The sequence below is a fragment of the Sapajus apella genome, unplaced genomic scaffold (assembly GCF_009761245.1).
Source record: "Sapajus apella isolate SASKATOON/1434 unplaced genomic scaffold, GSC_monkey_1.0 scaffold18, whole genome shotgun sequence".
Classification (NCBI taxonomy): domain Eukaryota; kingdom Metazoa; phylum Chordata; class Mammalia; order Primates; family Cebidae; genus Sapajus; species Sapajus apella.
Window position 1 is genome coordinate 22,636,281 of NW_022436958.1, and position 23,015 is coordinate 22,659,295.

The window sequence follows — 23,015 nt, forward strand, 5'->3', positions numbered from 1 at the left end:
GATTTCTTAGATGTTACTAGTTTCTAGCAAATGAGTGTAACTTACTTTAAAAAGCAGAAAGGAACTTTTTCTTGTTGAAATACATATTTGTGCCCCACCTAAGTACATAGCTCTGGGCTAAACACTGTAAGGAAGCCAAACAGAGACAAGGTTCTCTTCCTCAAGCTGCTTTTACTTTACTTAGGAAATGGAAAGAGTAAAACCCCCTGCCTCCCGCTTCTGTGGTCCCATTCAGTGACACCAGCCCTCCCCCGAGCCCCCAACCTCAGGTACAGCTCAATCACTATCTTCCTCCCTCCTGCTGCGGTTTTCCCCAAGTCACTTAACATTGCACTCTGTTTTGTCTTCATACTTGAATTTTGAGCTTTCTCAGGCTGTGGACAAGGTCTTGCATAGCTATTCCAGACAGGCCATGCCAGTGGTTTGCAAACTTGAGTCGGAGGCCGGGCAAGGTGGCTCACGCCTGTAATCCCAGCTTTTTGGGAAGCTGAGGCGGGCAGATCACTTAAGGTCAGGCATTCAAGACCAGCCTGGCCAACATAGTAAAACCCGTTTCTACTAAAAATACACAACGTAGCTGGGCGTGGTAGTGACTCTCTGTAGGAGGCTGAGGCACAAGAATCACTTGAACCTGGGAGGCAGAGGTTGCAATGAGCTGAGATCACACCACTGCCTAGGTGACAGAACGAGATTTTGTCTCAAAAGCAAAAACCAAAAACAAATGTGAGTGGGGCATTGTAACCACTTTGTGGTCTGGGGAGGGGCTGAGATATTTACACGTCTAACAAGTCCGGAAAAGCTGCTGTTGCCGCTGGCCCAGGGACCAGTCTGAACCCACAGGGAAAGACAGTTCTCAAGTTCCCTGCCTTCTTTTCGGAGTCAGTTACTCCATGCAGTGTAGGGCTTATTTGCTGCTTGTGTGAATACTTCGAGAGCCCTGTGACTTAAGGCCTTTCTGAGTTCCTTAGACAAACTCTGAAATTAACCATTCTAGGAAGGAAGATCTATCTTTCTTCCAGGGATATCTTTAAATCAAAGTTTCTGGTTGTTCAACTATTTGTAACTATTTGCTTAACCATTCTTACAAACCTAAGGAAATCAGTTGCAAGATTTTTGTTTGTTTTTTTGAGACAGGGTCTCACATTGCCACTCAGGCATGAACCTACAGTGGCACGAACATGACTCACTGCAGCCTTGACTTGCCAGGCTCAAGCAATCCTCCCACCCCCTCCCCCTGCCTAAGTAGCTGGGACTACAGGCACGCACCACCATGCTAAGCTAATTTTTGTATTTTTTGTAGAGGCGGATTTTCACTGTGCTTCCCAGGCTGGTCTTGAACTCCTGGGCTCAAGTGATCCTCCTGCCTCAGCCTCACAAAGTGCAGGGATTACAGGTATGAGCCACCATACCTAGCTGGTATTAGATTCTTTATGGTATATTATAATTACTACCAAAAGTTAGAGGAAGTAAGGGCTAGAGATTTCCTCCCTGTGAACTCACTACTAGGCATGAACGAAAATAAGGCTTGGGTGGAGTTCTGCCCATACAGAGTTATTAGGAGGCTGCCACAGCGCAGCCACACAACCTGCTTTATATGCTTGTAAGTCTCCACTTTTGTCCTTTTCAGAGGTCTGCTCTCACAACAGCTTGCATTTAGTGTTTACCTGTAGCACATGAGACAGTATTTTATAGGCATTGTGTCAGTGTGTTACTGCTGCCCTGAGAAATTACTGCAAGCTTATCTTGAATTTATTATCTCACAGTTCTGTAGGACAGAAGTCCAGGCACAGCTGGCTCCTTTCTCTAGGTTTCCTAAGGCCAAAATCAAGATGGTAGCAGGGCTGTGCTCTGTGAGGCTAGGGGATGAACGGCTTCCATGCTCATTCAGAAGGATAGAATTCAGTCCATGTGGCTGTAGGATTGAGTCCCCATTTCTTTACTGGCTGTCAGCTAAGGATTATTCTCAGCTTTAGAGGCTGCCTGCATTCCTGTTTGCGGCCCCCTCCTTCCTCTCCAGTGCCGGAAAGTTGGCTTCCTTCTCACACTTCAGTGTCTGACCTCCGTCCTGCCTCGTCTCACTTCTTCTTCCGAGGGTCTGTGTGATTATAGCAAGCCTACCTGGATAATCCAGGATACTCTATTTTAAGGCCATCTAATTAGTATTCTTAATTCCATCTGCAGAGTCCCTACATGACAGTACCCAGATTGTGTTTGATTCAGGAATGAGGGGACGGGAATCTTGGAGTGACAGCTATAGAATTCAGCTCACCAAAGGCAGAATTCAGGTTATCCTGCCATTTTATATCAAGGACCTAATAATTCCTGGAAATCAGCAGCCGGACCTGGGGCTGTTTACTTATCAAACCTAGGGCACCATTCTTACTTGAGCCTTAGGTTTCTGAGGCTTCCTACGATCTGGCCTGCTAGATTTTTATACTCGGATGACACACAGGCAGAATGTTTCTGACGTTTCCAGTCAATCCCCTTACCTCAAATATCATGAATTTCACCACTGAAAATGTCCCAACAGCTGTAATTTAACCAATATGAAAGCCCATTTCTGACCGAAAATATACTAATTAACGTACCTGCTGTTGGTTGGTGATAAGTAGCAGACTGGCTTGCAGTAGTATCTCTTGAGTGTGGTTTTTTTGATTAAAAGCTGGTTAACTACTCTTGGAGCCTGTCTTCCAGATTAAGATGACACATTGCCTTTAGGTAGTTGATTACAGCCACTGGACATACATTTATATCCCAGTTTATATTGAAGTGTTTTGAAATGCACTCCAGCCTGGGTGACAGAACAAGACTCCGTCTCAAAAAAAAAAAAAAAAAACCCAGCTGCATTGGAAGCGGAAATGTTACTCAACTTATTTTGTTGTACTAGAAGCTTGTTGTACTCATACTACAAACATGTAGACTACAAACTGGGACTTGAAAGTGTTAACATTTATTTTAATGGTGCCTTATTGAAAGGAGCATGGCTTCAGGAAGAAAACCCATCAAAAAGTGGGCAAAGGACATGAACAGACACTTCTCAAACGAAGACATTTAGGTGGCCAACAAACATGAAAAAAAGCTCAACACCACTGATCATTAGGGAAATGCAAATCAGAACCACAGTGAGATACTATCTCCTGTTAGACAGAATGGTGATTATTAAAAAGTCAAGAAACAGGTGCTAGTGAGGCTGCGGAGGAACAGGAACTCTTTTACACTGTTGCTGGGAATATAAGTTCAACTATTGTGGAAGATAGTGTGGCGATTCCTCAGGGATCTAGAACCAGAAACACCATTTGACTCAGCAGTCTTATCACTGGTATATACCCAAAAGAATGTATATTATTCTGTGAAGACATGTGCATACGTATGTTTATTGCAGCACTATTCACAATAGTAAAGACATGGAATCAACCTAAATGCCCATCAATGATAAACTAGATAAAGAAAATGCGGTACATATACACCATGGAATACTATGCAGCCGTAAAAAGGAACGACATCATGTCCTCTGTAGGGACATGGATGAAGCAATGAGAACACATAGACACATGGAGAGGAACAACACACATTGGGGCCTGTCGGAGGTGCAGGGTGGGAGAGCATCAGGATAAGTAGCTAATGCATGCAGGGCTTAGTACCTAGGTGATGGGTTGATAGGCGCAGCAAACCACCATACACAGGTTTACCTATGTAACAAACCTGCACATTTTGCACATGTATCCTGGAACTTAAAATACAATTTGAAAAGGAGCATGGTTCCATTTTCATACACTGTATGCCTACTAGATTGTGAACATTTATATCCTCACAATGTCTTAAGTGTTGTAGAAATGAATAAAGGCTGTCCACCCTTTCCCAGTGGATCTCTGAAAATAAAGTATTTGAAATAAAAGGAGGCTTATTAAGAGTGGAATCAGGTAATTTTTGTATTCTCTTCACCATCAGCCGGTGACACATTTTTTTCACTTGCCTTCTGTTTTTTCTTCCCTCGAATTACAGTCTGAATTTCCCTAGATCTCACCTGTCTTTGGCTTAGGATGAGGTCCCAGTAGTAGTAACTCAAATCTCACTGATCTGTTGCCGCTGCCTTTTAATACAAGGCCCCAGGCCCTTGTAAAAGTGTTCCTGGATGCTTCTGGAAGTACCCAGAGGGTGGGGTGTCTGCTGGGACAGCTGGTGCACTTCTCTTTCCAGGTGCCTTGTCCTTCACAACCTGTCCCCCAGGAGTTGTGGTGGTGGGAGGGAGTTGATGTTACTGCCTTTTGTCATTCTCTGGAGGAGAGCTGTCAGCAGTTTAGGTTATTTAATTCCCTTCTGTCTGTCATGGGAGAAATCCAAGGGATAGATGCCAGGCTGTATTTGAAATTGCCCTCCTCTTTGGCTAGGGTTTTCCACCTGGGTCAATGCATTGTCTGGTTCCTTCCCTCAGAGTGACTCCTCCCAAGAGGCTCTTACCCTGTATAGATAGTGTCTTTGGGCAGTGCCCTCTGTCCCCCCGCCCTGCCTCAACTTTAGCAAGGGACAAAACCACAGGGAAGCAACCCATGCTCCTGTTACAAAGACTCCTTTCATGCCGCAGACTTGGGTAGGCCAAGTTGTCTTTTTGCAGTCCCTAAATGCATGTTGTCTCATTCTCCTCCCCTACCAAACACTCTTTTGGGGGCGGGGGTACTAGAGGAGGAGGGGTCAGACTTTAGAAGCTCTGTTGGGATGTCTTGTTTCTTAAAATTCAAGACTCATCTGTTAGTTTATCACGGTTTGCCATTAGGAATTGGTTTCTGTTTTTGAGATGGAGTTTCACTCTTGTTGCCCAGGCTGGAGTGCAGTGGCACAATCTTGGCTCACTGCCATCTCTGCCTCCCAGGTTCAAGTGATTCTCCCACCTCAGCCTCCCAAGTAGCTGGGATTACAGGTGTGTGCCACCATCCCTGGCTAATTTTTGTATTTTCAGTAGAGGCTGAGTTTCACCACATTGGCCAGGCTGGACTCGAACTCCTGACCTTGTGATCCACCTGCCTTGACCTCCCAAAGTGCTGGGATTAGAGGCATTAGCCACCACTCCCTGCCTTTTTTTCCTCTTTTTTTTTTTTTTTGAGATGGAGTTTTGCTGTTGTTGTGCAATGGCACCATCTCTGATCACCACAAATCTCCGCCTCCCGTGTTCAAGTGGTTTTCCTCCCTCAGCCTCCCGATAAGCTGGGATTACAGGCATGCGCCACCACACCCGGCTGATGATGTGTTTTTAGTAGAGATGGAGTTTCTCCATGTTGGTCAGGTTGGTCTCAAACTCTTGACTTAAGGTGATATGCCCACCTCGGCCCCCCAAAGTACTGGAATTACAGGCATGAGCCACCACACCCAGCCAGGAATTGCCTATTTAATGACATTTGCCATAGTGACAAAAGTTTCCCCTGCCCCCCATAATATTCTCTTATCTCTTTATTTTCCCCATCTTGTGAAATTTCCCAATGTGGAATGAAAACCTAGATCAGATAAAATTGGCAGGAACCTTTACTGTGAAAGTTAAGGATGCTTAAAAAATCCCTTAAATGATTGATAACACGCAATGTCCCCCTTTCACACTCTCCAGATGTCATGAAAAATGTAAGATCTACTTTAGATGCAATAAGTAGCCTCAGGTGTTGTGTGTCCCAAATATTGCTTTCATATAAATATATAATCATTTTTAACTGAAGCACTCAGAAATGAAAAGTAACCCCTGCCCTTCTCCCTTTCACTGCCTGGAGGTAAAGCTGGGTTTGGTTTATTTCTATCATCCCTTTAAAAAAGTACTTGGTCTGTGGCAGTTTCTAAGTAGCAAAATAGTCAGCTGTGTGATTAAAATGTCAAAAGGAGTAGGAAAACTGGCCGACGGGAAATTCTATTTGGAGATTTATGTAAAGGCGGAATTCTGAATGGGGAGAGTGCTGCCATACCTTCAGGGCTGCAGAGTGGAGTGACGAAGGGAGGGGTCAGGCTGCATCCGCCCAGACTGACACAGGCCCTGCAGTGAAAGAAGCTGACAGGCGCTGGCTTGTTTTTTTTTTTTTTGTTTTGTTTTTTTTTTTTTTTTTCTTTTGCAAGCTGTATACTTGGTACCTGTGAGTTTATGGCTGTTGAACTTATTTTTGGCACTTTGTTGTTTTTAATTTTGAGGGTCCTTTATAACTTTGAGATCTGCCTTCTCCTGTATCACATAATGGAGAATGTGAGGGGAGGGGCAGCGGCTTGGGGAAAATTGGAATGAGAGGGATCTTGAGTTCAGACGAAGTAGCTTTAGTTTATGATCGAGAATAATGCCTATTTATCTTAAATCTTGTAAACTGAACATGTCGGTGCTCCACCCACAGCCACTGCACCCCACTTGGATCTGACTGGAGTGGGTGGTAAGCAGTGGGCTTCCCTAGAGATGCTGTTCGTGCTGCCGAAGTGTGGTCTGTGGTCCCAGCCCACACCTTGAATGTCAGAATCTGCATTTGAAGCCTGTGCACATTACAGCTGGAAAAGCCGAGGCAGGATATCGGTGCCTGTGAGGGCGTGGGGCTGGGAGCCAAGCCCTGGAGACGTGTTGGCTCCTAGAGGAGCTGGTTGTCCCCTAATGCCTGACGGTATTTCCTGTTGCTGTTGTTTGTGTTTTTATTCACAGACAAGTCTTATCTCGTTTTTTAGAGCCTCCTGCCTTAAAGCGTACCCAATAGCTGGAATATCATGCTTTCTGGCTAATATTATATAGTATTACATTCTGGTTAATTTGAGGGGATTAACCTTATAGCTCTTGGTTTAAGTGAAGGGGGGAAATGAAAAGTAACTTATGCTTGGTGAGTGGAAAGGCACTAGGCAGTAGTTTTCCCTGAGTAGCAATTTGGGGAGATGGATTTTTCAGTCTGGATCTCTGTTGACAAGGACTGTGGCTGCTTCATGTTGGGGAGTGTTCCGTATAGATGGCACAGTGATTAGTGTCATTGTGGTTTAATAGGTGGTCGTGTGAGATCGGCACTGGTGACTGATGGCTCCTGACCATGTGGCCTGCAGTTCTCATTCTGCAGCTCCTGCCTTCCTAGCTGCCCACATCACGGGCTCCAAGTGTCCCTTGTCACAGTATCCTTTTGTGTAACGGAGGCAGTATTGCTTTCCTTTCTGTAGGGCATTTCTTTTCTCTCATCCCTCAGTTTGTTTTTTAAAGACACAGGGTTGGCACAATCATAGATCATTGCAGCCTCGAACTCCTGGGCTCAAGCAGTCCTCCCAAGTAGCTAGGACAACAGGCGTGCACCACCGTGCCCAGCTCAGAGGTCCTTTCTCAATCTGCGTCAGTCGCTGTCTTTCAGAGTAGGTCTTTCCTCACCTGCCTGGTGGTCCTTGGCTTCTCATTTGTATATAAGGTGCTACCGGCTGATTGAAAGGGGTATGTAGAGGGCGAGCTGTGCTGTAGCATCATGGTCAGGGATCTTCCATTTCTTGGGGGGAAGGGGGTCCCCAACTATGATTATTTTTAGAGTTTTTTATCTTGATGAGCTTCCCCTGAGATGAATCCTCCCATCTCTTCCTGCCATTACCCGTAAGGTTGACTGTCAGATCTCATAGCTGGGGGCTAGAGGTGGGGAGATACATCTGGGGCCCATCAGTCTGCACTTGGAATTTTTCTTAATCTACTTTTTCCTTAGCAGTTACAAGTTTGTAAAAACACGAAAAGAAAACACTCATGAGTTTAGCTCTTGAATCTCTCTCCATGGTCTTAGAATTGAGCCTTTCCAGAGAAAAAACTTGGTCTCCAGGATGAGGGAGGGAAGGGGATGCTCCAGGCTTAAGAAGAAATTCTGGGGTGAGGGGGGTCTTACTTTCCCTTGAATAGTTTCCAACCAGCCACACTATTGGATGTCACCTGCCCCCTGCCTTCCGACAGGTCTGCTGTCCCCAAGGCTCTTGCCTGGGCTAAGCCCTCATCACCACCGTCCCCCCTCCCCCACCACCCCTTTCTGCTCTGCCTGTTCCATGGCAATCTGTTTCCTACCTTCAGAGGCTTGGTGTCTGGCCTGTAGCTTTCTCCTTTCCCCGCTAGTCCCTCTTTAATCTTTTTACTGCAACTTTAATGGTGTGTTGAGAGGGAGTGGAGGCAAACACGTATCATCTGCTCTGTTTAATGCAAAGTATGCACAAATTCTCTAATGAGTGATTGTGGGGGACTATAAAACCTATGGCTATAAATTTATCTTGTTTTACAGCATTTGAGGTTCAGCTGTTTGTGAAAAGCAATTTAAATGCAAGAATCATGGAGGAGAACAGTTGTTTATATTCACTTAATATTTCAGCTAGTAAAAGTTAGGGAAGATCAGAGACAAGTAGAATGAATAAAAGATTTGCTGCCTATGCAGCCAGCATCCATGGAGGTTGATGACTGGATGATGGAAGCCAGCACCTGGGCTTTTTCTAGATTGCATGTTTATTCCAGATTTCATAGCTTTATAAGTGCTGAATGGCAATTCAGTGCTTGGGTTTCAAAACTGCATAGACCAAAATGTGAATTTCTTCCTATTTGCCATGTGTGGGCCATGTTCAGATAAGAACAACTTATTTGAGCCTCAGTTTCCTGACCTAAAAATGGGGAAAATTGTACTTTTCTCCCAGAGTTATTAAGAATGAGTGAATTAATGTATGTGCGTGCTTTGCCTTGTGTGACATGAAATGCATGTTTAACTTGCTTTGGTATATTCTAGTTCTCCTTTTGTATGTGACATTACTGTGATTTACTGTGCCTGGGAACCAGGTGGGCCTGGTCTTTTTGTATGGATTTTCCCTTGTAGCAAGAGGCTCACTCACTCACCTTTAGAGTCTGGGACATAGTAAGTCCTGAGTTAGGAGACATGAGGAGGGAAGGGTACAGTTTTGTTTGTTTGTTTGTTTTTAGACAGTCTTACTTTGTTGTCCAGGTTGGAGTGCAGTGGTGTGATCTCAGCTCACTGCAACCTCGGTCTCCCTGGTTCAAGCGATTCTTGTGCCTCAGCCTCCGGAGTAGCTGGGACTACAGGCACATGCCACCACGCTCAGCTAATTTTTTTTTTTTTTTAGTAGAGACAGGATTTCGCTATGTTGCCCAGATTGGTCTCGAACTCGTGAGCTCAACCAGTCTATCCACCTTGGCCTCCAAAAGTGCTAGGATTACAGGCATGAGGCACCGTGCCAGGCCTGGGTACAGTATTTGAACCTAGGTCTGCCCAACTCGTGAGTCCCCTGCGTTGAACATCTTGGCTTTTTGGGGTTGAGTCTTTTTAGAGTTTGGGGTTGCATCTAAATAGAACCGTTTCAAGGCAGTTAAACAGGCAGGCACATGGATGCTTTCTGAAGGCTCTGGGTGACACTGGGTTCCAGGATCCAGCCATTTACAATAACCATTGTACACTCATGAAATAGCCCACATTTTAAGAAAATGCTTACTATTAGAGAATAATTTTGAAGGACTCTATTTGGTAGGTAGATTGGAACTCGGAAATAGATCTCTTTAGATTTGCTATTACTGTACCCTGAAGAGTTGAGGGGAGCTGAAATACAGGCAACCTCTTGAGCAGTGGCCATGCCTGCTCGTTGGGCACGTCATCAGGCAGTAATAACAAAGAGCTTTACCTCCCTAGGTCCTTCCAATGGATGAGGGCAGATGAAAGGAAAAGGTGTCAGTAGTCTATTTTAACCTAGGGAGTAGGTGGGAAACCAAAAGTGTATATGGGTTCTTGTCTTTGGTTCCTCTTTTTTTTTTTTTTCTTTGAGCTGGAGTCTTGCTGTGTCACCTTGGCTGCAGGGCAGTTTTGCGATCACGGCTTACTGTAGACTCCAGCTCCTCAAATCATGAGACCCTCCTGCCTCAGCCTCCTGAGTAGCTGGGATAGGCAAGCTCCACCATACTCAGCTAATTGGTTCCATTTGTATCTGTCCTATTCAGTCCCTTCTTTCCAGTTTGTCTCTTACACAGCAGATAGTTTAGCTCCACCTCCAAACCCCCACAGGTCTTTTTCCCTATGCGTGTTTACATGTGGATATATATATGTTGTAAAGTCTGGATACTGTTGAATAGCCTACGTCCTACACTTATATTGCAATTATGTTTCCTCTTCCCATAACAATTCCATTTTAATCTTTTTAAAAGTCCCTTTATGACATGGTTAAATTATGCAGACAGCCATTAAATACTACACAAATCATTTAAAAACCATGGTTCCTAAAGTTTGAAATACCATTCTTATTTGTAAAATACTATTAGCTTATTTGATAACAGTCTGGTTTAAGATGTAGTACATCCACGTAGCTGGCTAGGAATTGGATTATTTTTATAGTGTAAATGCTTTTACAATATGCCTTTAGATGGCAGCATCTCTCACCATAAACCATATTTTGAACAGAATTTCTTAGATGCAGAAGGCATTTGAGACCGAAGAAGGATGTTCTGTCTGTATCACCCCATCATGATGCAGTGGCAGAACTAGGGCCCTGGGACTGTCAGGGCTATGGCCCAGAGCTCAGAAGAGGGGAGAGTTGTAGACTCCTGCCTGTATGTCCTCCACGAGCCCTTCTCTGACTGATGTAAAATGTTTCCTATCTCCGTAGTCTTGCTAAAAGCCACTTTAAGGCAACCAAGGAAAACAAGAATCAAGGGGATGATCTTGGACCAAAATGTAACAGAATAGGCAGTATTTTCTTTCTTTTTTCTTTGAGACAGGGTCTCACCCTGTCACCCAGGCTAGAATGCAGTAGTGTGATCTCGGCTCCCTGCAGCCTTTACCTCCTGGGCTCAAGTGATTCTCCCACTTCAGCCTCCTGAGTATCTGGGACTATAGACACATACCACTACACCCAACTAATTTTGTTCATTTTTTATAGAGACAGGATCTTCACTGTGTTGCCCAGGCTGGTCTCAAATTCCGGGGCTTAAGTGATCCTTCTGCATTGGCCTCCCTAAGTGCTAGAATTACAGGTGTGAGCCACTGCATCTAGCTTTGTAATTTTTTAAATTTTATTTATTTTTATTTTACTTTAGGTTCTGGGGTACATGTGAAGGGCATGCAGGGTTGTTGCATAGGTGCATACTGTATCCGGCATTTCTACCCATGTTATCCCTCCCCACCCTTCCCACCCACCACTGTCCCTCCCCTAACCCCCCACAACTGCCCCCAGTGTGTGATGCTTCTCTCCTTGAGTCCATGTGTTCTCATTGTATAACACCCGCCTATCAGTGAGAACATGCAGTGTTTGGTTTTCTGTTCTTGTGTCAGTTTGCTGAGATGAAGGTTTCCAGATTCATCCAAGTCCCTACAAAGGACATGAACTCATCGTTTTTTATGGCTGCATAGTATTCCATGGTGTATATGTGCCACATTTTCCTTGTCCAGTCTGTCATTGATGGGCATTTGGGTTGGTTCCAGGTCTTTGCTATTGCAAACAGGGCTGTGACAAAGATACGTGTGCATGTGTCTTTACACTAGAATGATTTATAGTTCTTTGGGGATATACCCAGTACCTGTAATAGGATTGCTGGGTCAAATGGAATTTCTATTTCTAGATCCTTGAGAAATTGCCACACTGTCTTCCACAATGGTTGAACTAATTTACACTCCCACCAACTGTGTAAGAGTGTTTCTGTTTCTCCACATCATCTCCAACATCTATTGTCTCCAGATTTTTTAATGATCGCCATTCTAACTGGCATGAGATGGTATCTCAATGTGGTTTTGATTTGCATTTCTCTAATGACTAGTGATGATGAGCGTTTTTTCATATGTTTCTTGGCCTCATATATGTCTTCTTTTGAAAAGTATCTGTTTATGTCCTTCACCCACTTTTGAATGCGTTTGTTTTTTTCGTGTAAATCTATTTTAGTTGTTTGTAGATTCTGGATATTAGCCCTTTGTCAGACGGGTAGATGGCAAAAATTTTTTCCCATTCTGTTGGTTGCCAGTTCACTCTAATGATTGTTTCCTTTGCTGTACAGAAGCCCTGGAGTTTAATTAGGTCCCATTTATCTATTTTGGCTTTTGTTGCCAATGCTTTTGGTGTTTTAGTCATGAAGTCCTTGCCTATGCCTATGTCCTGAATGGTTTTGCCTAGATTTTCTTCCCGGGATTTTATGGTGTTAGGTCTTATGTTTAAGTCTTTAATCCATCTGGAGTTACTTTTAGTACAAGGTGTCAGAAAGGGATCCAGTTTCTGCTTTCTGCACATGGCTAGCCAGTTTTCTCAACACCATTTATTGCTTGTTTTTGTCAGGTTTGTCAAAGATCAGATGGTTGTAGACGTGTGGTGCTGCCTCTGAGGCCTCTGTTCTTTTCCATTGGTCTGTATCTCTGTTTTGGTACCAGAACCATGCTGTTTTGATTACTGTACCCTTGTAGTATAGTTTGAAGTCAGGTAGTGTGATGCCTCCAGCTTTGTTCTATTTGCTTAGAATTGCCTTGGCTATGCAGGCTCTCTTTTGGTTCCATCTGAAGTTTTAGGTTTTTTGGGTTTTTTTCCATTTCTGTGAAGAGGATCATAGGTAGTTTGATGGGGATAACATTGAATCTATAAATTACTTTGGAGAGTATGGCCATTTTCACGGTATTGATTCTTCCTAACCATGAGCATGGACTGTTTTTCCATCTTTGTGTCCTCTCTTATTTCCTTGAGCAGTGGTTTGTAGTTCTCCTTGAAGAGGTCCTTTACATCCTTTGTTAGTTGTATTCCTAGGTATTTTATTCTCCTTGTAGCAATTGTGAATGGGAGTTTGCTCATGATTTGGCTCTCTGTTAGTCTGTTATTGGTGTATAGGAATGCTTGTGATTTTTGCACATTGACATTGATTTTGTATCCTGAGACTTTGCTGAAGTTGCTTGTCAGTTTAAGGAGATTTCGGGCTGAGACAAGGGGGCCTTCTAAATATATAATCATGTCGTCTACAAATAGAGACAATTTGACTTCTTCCTTTCCTAATTGAGTACCCTTTATTTCTTTTTCTTGCCTGATTGCTCTGGCTTGAACTTCCAATACTATATGGAATAGGAGGGGTGAGAGAGGACATCGTTGTCTAGTGCCAGGTTTCAAAGGCAATGCTTCCAGTTTTTGCCCATTCAGTATGATATTGGCTGTGGGTTTGTCATAAATAGGTTTTATTATTTTGAGATACTTTCCATTGATACCTAGTTATTGAGAGTTTTTTTAATCATAAAGGGCTGTTGAATTTTGTTGAAGGCCTTCTCTGCATCTGTTGAGATAATCATGTGGTTTTTGTCTTTGGTTCTGTTTATGTGATGAGTTATGTTTATAGACTTGCATAATGTTGAACCAGACTTGCATCCCTGGAATGAAGCCTACTTGATTGTGATGGATAAGCTTTTTGATGTGCTGTTGCAATCGGTTTGCCAGTATTTTATTGAAGATTTTTGCATCTGTGTTCATCATGGATATTGGCCTGAAGTTTTTTGTTGTTGTTGAGTCTCTGCGGGTTTTGGTATCAGGATGATGTTGGTCTCATAAAATGATTTGGGAAGGATTTCCTCTTTTTGGATTGTTTGGAATAATTTCAGAAGGAGTGGTACCAGCTTCTCTTTGTATGTCTGGTAGAATTCAGCTGTGAATCCATCTGGACCTGGACTTTTTTTGGTTGATAGGCTATTAATTGCTATCTCAACTTCAGCCTTTGTTATTGGTCTATTCAGGGTTTCAACTTCTTCCTGGTTTAGGCTTGCGGGGGTGCAAATGTCCAGGAATTTATCCATTTCTTCCAGGTTTACTGGTTTATGTGCATAGAGTTGTTTGTAGTAATCTCTGATGGTAGTTTATATTTCTGTGGAATAGGTGGTGATATCCCCTTTATCATTTTTCATTGCATCTATTTGATTCTTCTCTTTTCTTTTTTATTAATCTGGCTAGCAGTCTGTCTATTTTGTTGATCTTTTCAAAAAACCAGCTCCTGGATTTATTGATTTTTTTTTGAAGGGTTTTTTGTGTCTGTGTCTCCTTCAGTTCTGCTCCAATCTTAGTTATTTTCTGTCTTCTGCTAGCTTTTGAGTTTCTTGAGTCTTGCTCCTCTAGCTCTTTCAATTTTGATGATAGGATGTCAGTTTTAGATCTTTCCTTGCTTCTCATGTGGGCATTTATTGCTATAAATTTTCCTCTAGACACTGCTTTAAATGTGTCTCAGGGATTCTGGTATGTTGTGTCTTCATTCTCCTTGGTTTGGAAGAACATCTTTATTTCTGACTTCATTTCCTTGTTTATCCAGTCAACATTCAAAAGCCAATTGTTCAGTTTCCATGAAGTTGTGCGTTTCTGAGTTAGTTTCCTGATCCTGAGTTCTAATTTGATTGCACTGTGGTCTGAGAGACTGTTATGATTTCCATTCTTTGCATTTGCTGAGGAGTGATTTACTTCCAATTATGTGGTCAGTTTTAGAGTAGGTGTGATGTGGTGCTGAGAAGAATGTATATTCTGTGGATTTGGGGTGGAAAGTTCTGTAGATGTCTCTTAGGTTTGCTTGGTCCAGATCTGAGTTCAAGTCCTGGATATCCTTGTTAATTCTCTGTTTCATTGATCTGTCTAATATTGACAGTGGAGTGTTAAAGTCTCCCACTATTTATTGTGTGGGAGTCTGAGTCTCTTTGTAGGTCACTAGGAACTTGCTTTATGTATCTGGGTGCTCCTGTATTGGGTGTGCATACATTTAGGATTGTTAGCTCTCCTTGTTGCATTGATCCTTTTACCATTATGTTATGCCCTTTGTTTCTTTTGATGTTTGTTGGTTTAAAATATATTTTATCATTGACTAGGATTACAACTCCTGCTTTTTTTTGCTTTCCATTTTCTTGGCAAATCTTCCTCCATCCCTTTATTTTGAGTCTATATGTGTCCTTGCATGTGACTTGGGTTTCCTGAATACAGCACACTGATGGGTCTTGACTTTTTATCCGATTTGCCAGTCTGGGTCATTTGATTGGGGCATTTAGCCCATTTATATTTAAGGTTAATATTGTTATGTGTGAATTTGATCCTGCCATTTTGATGCTAGCTGGTTGTTTTGCCTGTTAGTTGATGCAGTTTCTTCATTGTATTAATGCTGTTTACCATTTGGTACACTTTTGGAGTGGCTGGTACTAGTTGTTCCTTTCTGTGTTTAGTGCTTCTTTCAGGAGCTCTTATAAGGCAGGCCTGGTGGTGATGAAATCTCTCAGCAATTGTTTGTAAAGGATTTTCTTTCTCCTTCGCTTATGAAGCTTAGTTTGGCTCGATATGAAATTCTAGGTTGAAAATTCTTTTCTTTAAGGATGTCGAATATTGGCCCCCACTCTCTTCTGGCTTGTAGGGTTTCTGCTGAGAGATCCGCTGTGAGTCTGATGGGCTTCCCTTTGTGGGTAACCTGACCTTTCTCTCTGGCTGCCCTTAGCATTTTTTCCTTCATTTTAACCCGGGTGAATCTGACGATTATGTGCCTTGGGGTTGTTCTTCTTGAGGAATATCTTTGTGATGTTCTCTGTATTTCCTGGACTTGAATATTGGCCTACCTCGCTAGGTTGTGGAAGTTCTCCTGGATAATATCCTGAAGAGTGTTTTCCAGCTTGGATTCATTCTCTCCATCACTTTCAGGTACACCTATCAAATGTAGATTAGGTCTTTTCACATAATCCCATATTTCTTGGAGGCTTCGTTTATTTCTTTTCACTCTTTTTTCTGTAATCGTACCTTCTTGTTTTATTACATTGAGTTGATCTTCAATCTCTGATATCCTTTCTTCTGCCTGGTCGATTTGGCTATTGAAACTTGTGTATGCTTCTCGAAGTTCTTGTGTTATGTTTTTCAGCTCCATCAAGTCATTTATATTCTTCTCTAAGCTGTTTATTCTCATTAGCATTTTGTTAAACCTTTTTTCAAGGTTCTTAGTTTCTTTGCATTGGGTTAGAACATTTTCTTTTAGCTCTGAGAAGTTTGTTATTACCCACCTTCTGAAGCCTGTTTCTGTCAATTCATCACATTCATTCTCCATCCAGCTTTGTTCCCTTGCTGGTGAGGAGTTGTGATACCTTAGGGGAGGAGAGGCATTATGGTTTTGGGTGTTTTCATCCTTTTTTGCACTGGTTTCTGGGGTCTTTGTAGTTGGTGACTTTCAGATGGGGTCTCTGATTGGATGTCCTTTTTTGTTGATGAAGTTATTTCTTTCTGTTTTTTCGTTTTCCTTCTAACAGTCAGGCCCCTCTGCTGTAGGACTGCTGGAGGTTCACTCCAGGCCCTGCTTGCCTGGGGATCACTTGCAGTGGCTGCAGAACAGTAAGGATTGCTGCCAGTTTCTTCTTCTGTTATCTTCATCCCAGAAGGATACTCGTCAGATGTTAACCTGAGTGCTCCTTTATGAGGTGTCTCTTTGGATATACAGGGTTTGGGGAGCTGCTTGAGACTGTCCCTTATAGGAGTTCAAGTGCTGAGCTGTGAGCCTCATTGTTCCGTTCAGAGCTGCTGGGCAGGTACATTTAAGTCTGCTGCAGTGGAACTCATAACCACCTTTTTTCCCAGGTGCTCTGTCCTGGGAAGGTGGGGCTTTATTTGTAAGTTCCTGTCATTCTGCTGCCTTTTTTCAGAGATGCCCTGCCCAGTGAGGAGGTAGCCTAGTCACAGTCTGCCAGCAGAGGCATTGCTGCACTGCTGTGGGCTCTGCCCAGCTGCTGTGTGAACTTCCTTGAGGTTTTGTTTAAAGAGGTTTAGTTAGAACTGCCTCGGTAATGGTGGCTTGCCTCGGTAGTGGCAGACTCCCTTGGTAATGACGGATGCCCTTCCAGCCACAGAGCTGGACTGTACTGGGTCCAGCTGCGCTTGCTGTGAAACTCTCAGTCCAGAGCGTTTCAAGTTGCTGGTCTTTATCTGAGTGGTACCTGCCGAGCCAGATCACCTGACTCCCTGTTTCAGCCCCCTTTTTTTCAGTTGAATGGGCGACTCTGTCTCCGAGGCGCCAATTGAAACAGTCACACAGATTTGTGTGAGCTTTTGTGTGGAGACCCACTGCACCATGCTGGAAACTTGTGGTGCTTTTCAGCCTGGGAATCTCCTGGTCTGTGGGCAGTAATAACTTGCTTGGAAATGCCGTGATCACTCACCCTCTGCTTTGTTCTCCTTGGGAACTGCACTCCAGAGCTGTTCTATTCAGCCATCTTGGATCTGCCTCCTTTAGTTTTTTTTTTTTTTAAGCAGTTTTTTTTAGGTATAATCCACATCCATACAGTTCACCCATTTAAAGCATACAATAGAGTAGTTTTAAATATATTCATAGAGTTGTACAACCTTCCCTACAACCTAATTTTAGAACATCTGTTCACTCTAGAAAGAAGCCACATATCCCTTACCATTACCCTACAGGCCTGCACAGCCTGCATAATCCCCAGCCCTGGCAACCATTCATATTTTCTGAAAGATTTGCCTCTTCTGGGCATGACATATGAATGGAATCATGTAGATCCCGTGACTGGCTTCTTTCACTTAGCAGAATGTTTTCAAGCTTCATCCATGTTGTAGCACGAATCAGTACTTCAGTCCTTTCTACAGCCCAATAATACTCCATTGTATGGGCAAAGCACAATTTGTTGTCACCATTTGATGTACCTTTTGCTAGTATAAATGGCGTTACTATGAGCATTTGTGTACAAGTTTTTTTGTGTGAACATACATTACCATAGGAGTAGAACTGCATGGCCATGTAGTAACTCTTTACTTAACCTTTTGAACAACTGCCAAACTGTTTTCCAGAACGGCTGCATCATTGTATATGAGGGTACCATCCAGTCTTACTAAGAATTCCGGATTTTCTGATGATAAGTCAGGGCTGCAGGGACAGGAGGTGGGAGATAAGCCTGTGGGTCTCTCGTGTGTCTGACCCCCTTGCTGGCTGGCTGCTGTGCCCCACACAGTTACTGTGCGTCACCAGCCAGATAAGATGCCTGCATTCTTGCGGCTGGTGCACAGAGGGTGTTGCTGTTACAGGCCAGCTGTTTGTAATCCTTGCCTCCTGACTTTAGAGATACCAAGCAATCAAATTGTCTTTGTCCCATCCTTGTCCCAGTTAGAGGAAAATTATGAAATCCTTCATCATAAGCCACCCAGCTTTGAACATGTCAGAATCACCCATTTGACCAGCAAAGACAGCTGTAGCGACTTCACAGCAAGAGAGCAGCTTTTGTTTTTATTAGGGTTTACATTCTCAAATCCAAGCTTACCCTTTTCTTCTTCGGCAGCCCAGACTGGACGTTCCCTTGTCTGTACTGAAGTGACTGTGTGTGTGTGTGTGTGTGTGTGTGTGTGTGTGTGTGTGTGTGTGTGTGTAAGGGAGGGGAAGGGACTGGCTCTTCCTCTAGGCATATTTGGGTCCTGGTAAGGACACACACTGTACATTCCAAGCCTTTGTTTGCATCTGGAAAAAATTAGCCACACTCAGATCTTTCCCGCTGCAGGTCCCGTCAGGAAGCCCAAGTATGTGGAAAGTCCCAGAGTGCCTGGAGATGCAGTTATAATGCCGTTCAGAGAAGTATCCAAGCCAACAGAGCCTGATGAGCATGGTAAGAATGTTTTCAGTGATTTCCTTCCCCTCACCAAAGATTTTATACCACGACACTTCATTTCTCAATGCAACTTGAGTGCCCCTCACAGTACTGCTTTGCTGAGAATGTATTTGGGAGGTTTTTTCCCCTTCGACAGTTACAGAGATCTGTTTAGCTGATGCAAATTCTTGGAATTATATGCCCAGCGTAGAAGTAGTTAAGTGGGTACGTATGCATTGTTAAGGGTTGAGTCCTGTTTCCTCTGAAATTTGACCTACCCGGTCTTGGAGAATAGGAAGCCAGTAGATTGCTTCCAAGATTTTGTTTTGTTAATATTCTACTGCTTGAGAAAAGTCAACAACAGGCTTTGGCTGAAAAGCTGAAACTTTAACTGGAAGAAGCATATAATTGCTAGCTTTAAAAAAAAAAAATTCATGTCTTTTGAAAGCTGCTTTTTTTTTTTAACATCTAAAATTTTTTTTTAGGGGATGTTAAAGTAGGAGAAAAAAAAAAAAAAAAAAAAAAATCCAAATTGATGGAAGCATTTTAAAGACATTTTATATGTATATATTATACCTGGAAATATGTGTGACATTACAAATTTGTAGCTTTTAATTATTCATAGTTGTTTATTTTAAAACATCAATTCAATAATTTATCTGTTTGTTCCTTCCTGGGGAGTCCTCAGCTCATCTCTCGTGCATTTAATTTGGGTGTTTTGAATTTCCACCCAGTTTTCTTGCAGAAACTTGGGTCTGGGAATGTTGTAGGTAATGGGGCTTGCTTTATCCTAAGTGTGGACACAAGTTTATGTAGCAATGCTGAAAGAGAACTTGGGAGAGAGAACTCAGCCATATTTTTACTTTGGCATACCTGGCACCCTCCTCTGCCTAATTGTGGATGGTGGGAGATATAGCCCCTTTATGTTCTAATCCCTGTGTGTGCCTTTTGTGTTGCTGGTGCTGTATGGCAGGGAGTGGGTAATAAGAAGGACATGGGAACACAATATAGTGGAGTGGTGGTAAAAATACAGCTAAAAATGAGAAAGGATCGGCAGAAGCTGAATATTGGGAAGGGAAGGGGAGTTTGGGACACGGGGAAGAGAAGGGGTGGGGTACTGGGCCCTCTGGGCAGGCAAGAGGTGCTATTGCAGGTGTCCCGGCATGAGAAATCCCACCCTCTTCCTTTCTGTCCAGGCACTCATTGTGTGGTTGAGGGAAGAGGATTTGAGCTGAGGATTTGTGCACACCGAGTGTTGCTACTGAAGGTGGAGAGTCCACAGTGGTGTCTGGTTGGACAGCCAACTGCTGGTACATGAGATCTCTCTTGGTTGTACATTCACGTGGGTGGGCTGTCTGTTCTGTTCCTCCTTTTTGTCTTGAAAGGAAAGTAAAAATCTATCTCTCCGTGGTGAATATCGGTCATCAAATGTCCAAGCTGTCTGCTCGACTCAGATTAAGCCTCCTACCTACCCTTTCCCTTCATCCCCACCCACCAAAGCGTTTGTAGCCCTGGTCACTTATGCCTCTGGCATTTTGGCTGGCCTAGACTCCATTATGTAACCTCTTCCTCCCTGGCTGGGAGTATCGTTGAGGGTTCTGTATGGGGATTAGGACTCTTCCTGGTGTGGGTGTGGGGGAAAAATTGGGATTTTTATTAGGCAAAGAAAGGTTATAAATAGTTCCCATTGTTAACTGTTCTCCCCTTGCTCAAGGCGGAATTGGCCACCTTTCTTGGCGAAAGGAAGCCTTCTTATGCTTGGCTGTGGGCTGAGCTAAATTTCAAATGCAGCGATTGGTCTTGCTGGAGTGGCCTGAAGTTTGCATATGTGCTCACTCCTGAGACCTGAGCTCTCTGATTCGGCATCTTCAGTCTCCATGGGGGACCAAAATTATAAGATCTATGGCCTGCAAGTACAGGACCAGATGTTTCGGTTTCATCTGAAATTAAGAAACAGGGTATGTTTTCATTTATGTTAGGTGTCTGGGTAGGAGGTACAGTTCATGTCTGTGGGCGCATAGTCTTGCCCGAAGATAGCCATGATGTTGGTGGAAGCTGCAGCACAGTGATCTTTCTCTTGGTTGATGAGGAGGCTGCCTAACAAAGATGAATAGGACAATTAGTATAGAATGGTGTGTTTTGTAATCCCCATGGAGTCCCTTAAATTTCAGTGGGGTTAATTAAGTCTACCATATCAAAGTGTAAGTTTTATCCAGATCATTGAACCCAAAGGAAACTATGGAGCCAACTAAAACTAATTGAGTTTGAGTGCTAATCCAGGTGTGTACAGATGCATGATGGGCAAACCCTCATTTTCAGAGTTTAATATCAGCATCATCACTTAAGTTTTACTTTAAAATGTGGTCTTCTGTTATCTATATTTCCTTTGGACATTCTTGTTTAGGTTTCTAAGACACTTCTGAGTGCTGTCAATAATAGCATGCCAGTATTCACCATACTAACACTCCACTGAAAACAGCTCCTTGGGACGTGCTTTGGAAATTTCCCATAGACTTGTGAAATATCAGCTTATTTCTAAATGCTTGAAATACTCTTTCCTGCCTCACTTTTGCTTTGGTTGTGTAGCTCCGTCAACTCTTGATTCTTAGCTGTCTGTTTGGAAGTTAAATCAAAGGAAAACAAACGAAGAATGTTTTGAATTTGCTTATTAATTTCTAGGTAATTGCATTTATGTGTGATGCATGGTTTAGCCTTCTGGAAAGTGTGGTTCGGTGATATAAGATGAATTTTTTTTAATAAGTAAAGAACCTCTTTGTTAAAGCTTGCAAGCTGGGCACTGTGGCTCACACCTGTAATTTCAGTGATTCAAGGGGCCAAGGCATGAAGATTGATTGAGACTGGGAGTTTGAGACCAGCCTGAGCAGCATAGTGAGACCTTGTCTCTTTAAAAAATAATAAATAAATAATGATGTTAGTATCTACCTGGAAACATCTTTTAGGAAAAAACATTATTAGTATTTTAAAATATTTTCGAAACACAGCGTTTTCTACTCTTGCAAAAACTGATGACTTAATAAAGCCGTCAAACAAAATGCAAAGCCCATTTTCCTGTCAAATGGTTCTAATAAGCTGTGTGTCAGATAGAGTAAGTTCTTAATAAGTAAGCTTCCTATTGCTAAATCAACATACTGTTTAGGGGGCAACTGATTTACTCACAAAATATCTACCTTAAGGGGGAAAAAATCCAGATAAATTAGAGATGATTGTTATAACAGGATTCACAGCTTTATTTCTTTGATTTAGGGACAACCATAATTTATTTAGGTTTACATCAATATATCTCTAGCTACTTGAGCAAGCTTTGAGGAAGGGTGAGAAAGTTTTTAGTCTCATGAGTCACTGCTCTGTGAAGATCAATCTCAAAATATGATGCAACTTTTTTTTTTAAACGATATCTTTGTGACAGTCAATGATGAAACATTTTTCCTTGCAGTCTAACTAGCAAATAAAACTAACACATATGAAACAGAATAATTCAATGCGAAACTAACTTCTGGGAGGAAGGGGTCTTTAGTTATATGCTTAAATAAATATTTTGACACCTTATTACCATTTTAGACAGTCAAACAGATATAGAGGATTAAGGAGGTATAAAGCGTAATGGGGCTGAGTGTGGTGGCTCACGATTATAATCCTAGCACTTTGGGAGGCCAAGGCAGGAGGATCACTTGAGCCCAAGAGTTTGATACCAGCCTGGACAATGTAGCGAGACCACCTATCTACAAAAAAAAAATAAAAAAAAAAAAAAAATTAGCCAGGCATGGTGGTGCGTGCCTGTAGTCCCAACTACTCAGGATGCTGGGGTGAGAGGATTGCTTGAGCCAGGGAGGTGGAAGCTGCAGTAAGCCATGATCACATCATCGCGCTGCAAACTGGGAGACAGAGTGTGTCTTTCTATCAAAAAAAAAAAAAAAAACGAAAAAAGTATGATTGAAGAAAATGCATAGTCATGTTTTATTTCTTAAAACCCTTTCTTTTGCAAGAGGTAATGTCAATCCTGCTTTATCTTTAGTTTTCAGCTTCTTAGAATGGCAGTGTACCATTTCAGCCAACGGTTGAATGAGGTTTTATTTGATGGAAGTACAGAAAAGGGGCATACCTGGTATATGCACATAGAAGAGAGCCTCTTGGAAGTAGTGTATCCATTCATTCTGCATTTCCTTGAATAAGTATTAAACTTCTATGCTGTGAAAAGCACTATGCTAGATGCTATTTGAGATGGCTTATCAGGCATGGGTCCTGTCTTCATGAAGCCTTAGAGTCTGGCAGGGGATTAGAGAACTATATACAGAGTGACTATAATAAAGAAGAAAGTGGTGACTAATCCAAGCTTTGTGATGAATTAGGAGTTCAGCAGACAGAGGCCCTCCCTTCCTCTCTCCCTCCCTCCCTTCCTTCCTCTCTCTCTCTCTCTCTCTTTTCTTTTCTTTCTTCTTTCTTTCTTTTTCTTCCTTTCCT

General features: G+C 42.7%; 1 protein-coding gene across 12 annotated transcripts in view; it reads left to right on the top strand.

Moving 5' to 3' along the window:
- TANC1 (tetratricopeptide repeat, ankyrin repeat and coiled-coil containing 1) overlaps positions 1-23,015 on the top strand; it is a 267,662-nt gene that overhangs the window by 153,398 nt on the left and 91,249 nt on the right. For 10 of the 12 annotated variants that reach the window (XM_032286481.1, XM_032286476.1, XM_032286480.1 and 7 more), the window contains one exon: positions 18,450-18,554. In XM_032286481.1, coding sequence (XP_032142372.1) covers positions 18,450-18,554 — 105 coding nt within the window. Of the gene's footprint in view, positions 1-17,169; positions 18,370-18,449; positions 18,555-23,015 lie in introns of those variants that run through there. The other 2 variants (XM_032286485.1, XM_032286487.1) reach the window with 2 other exon arrangements.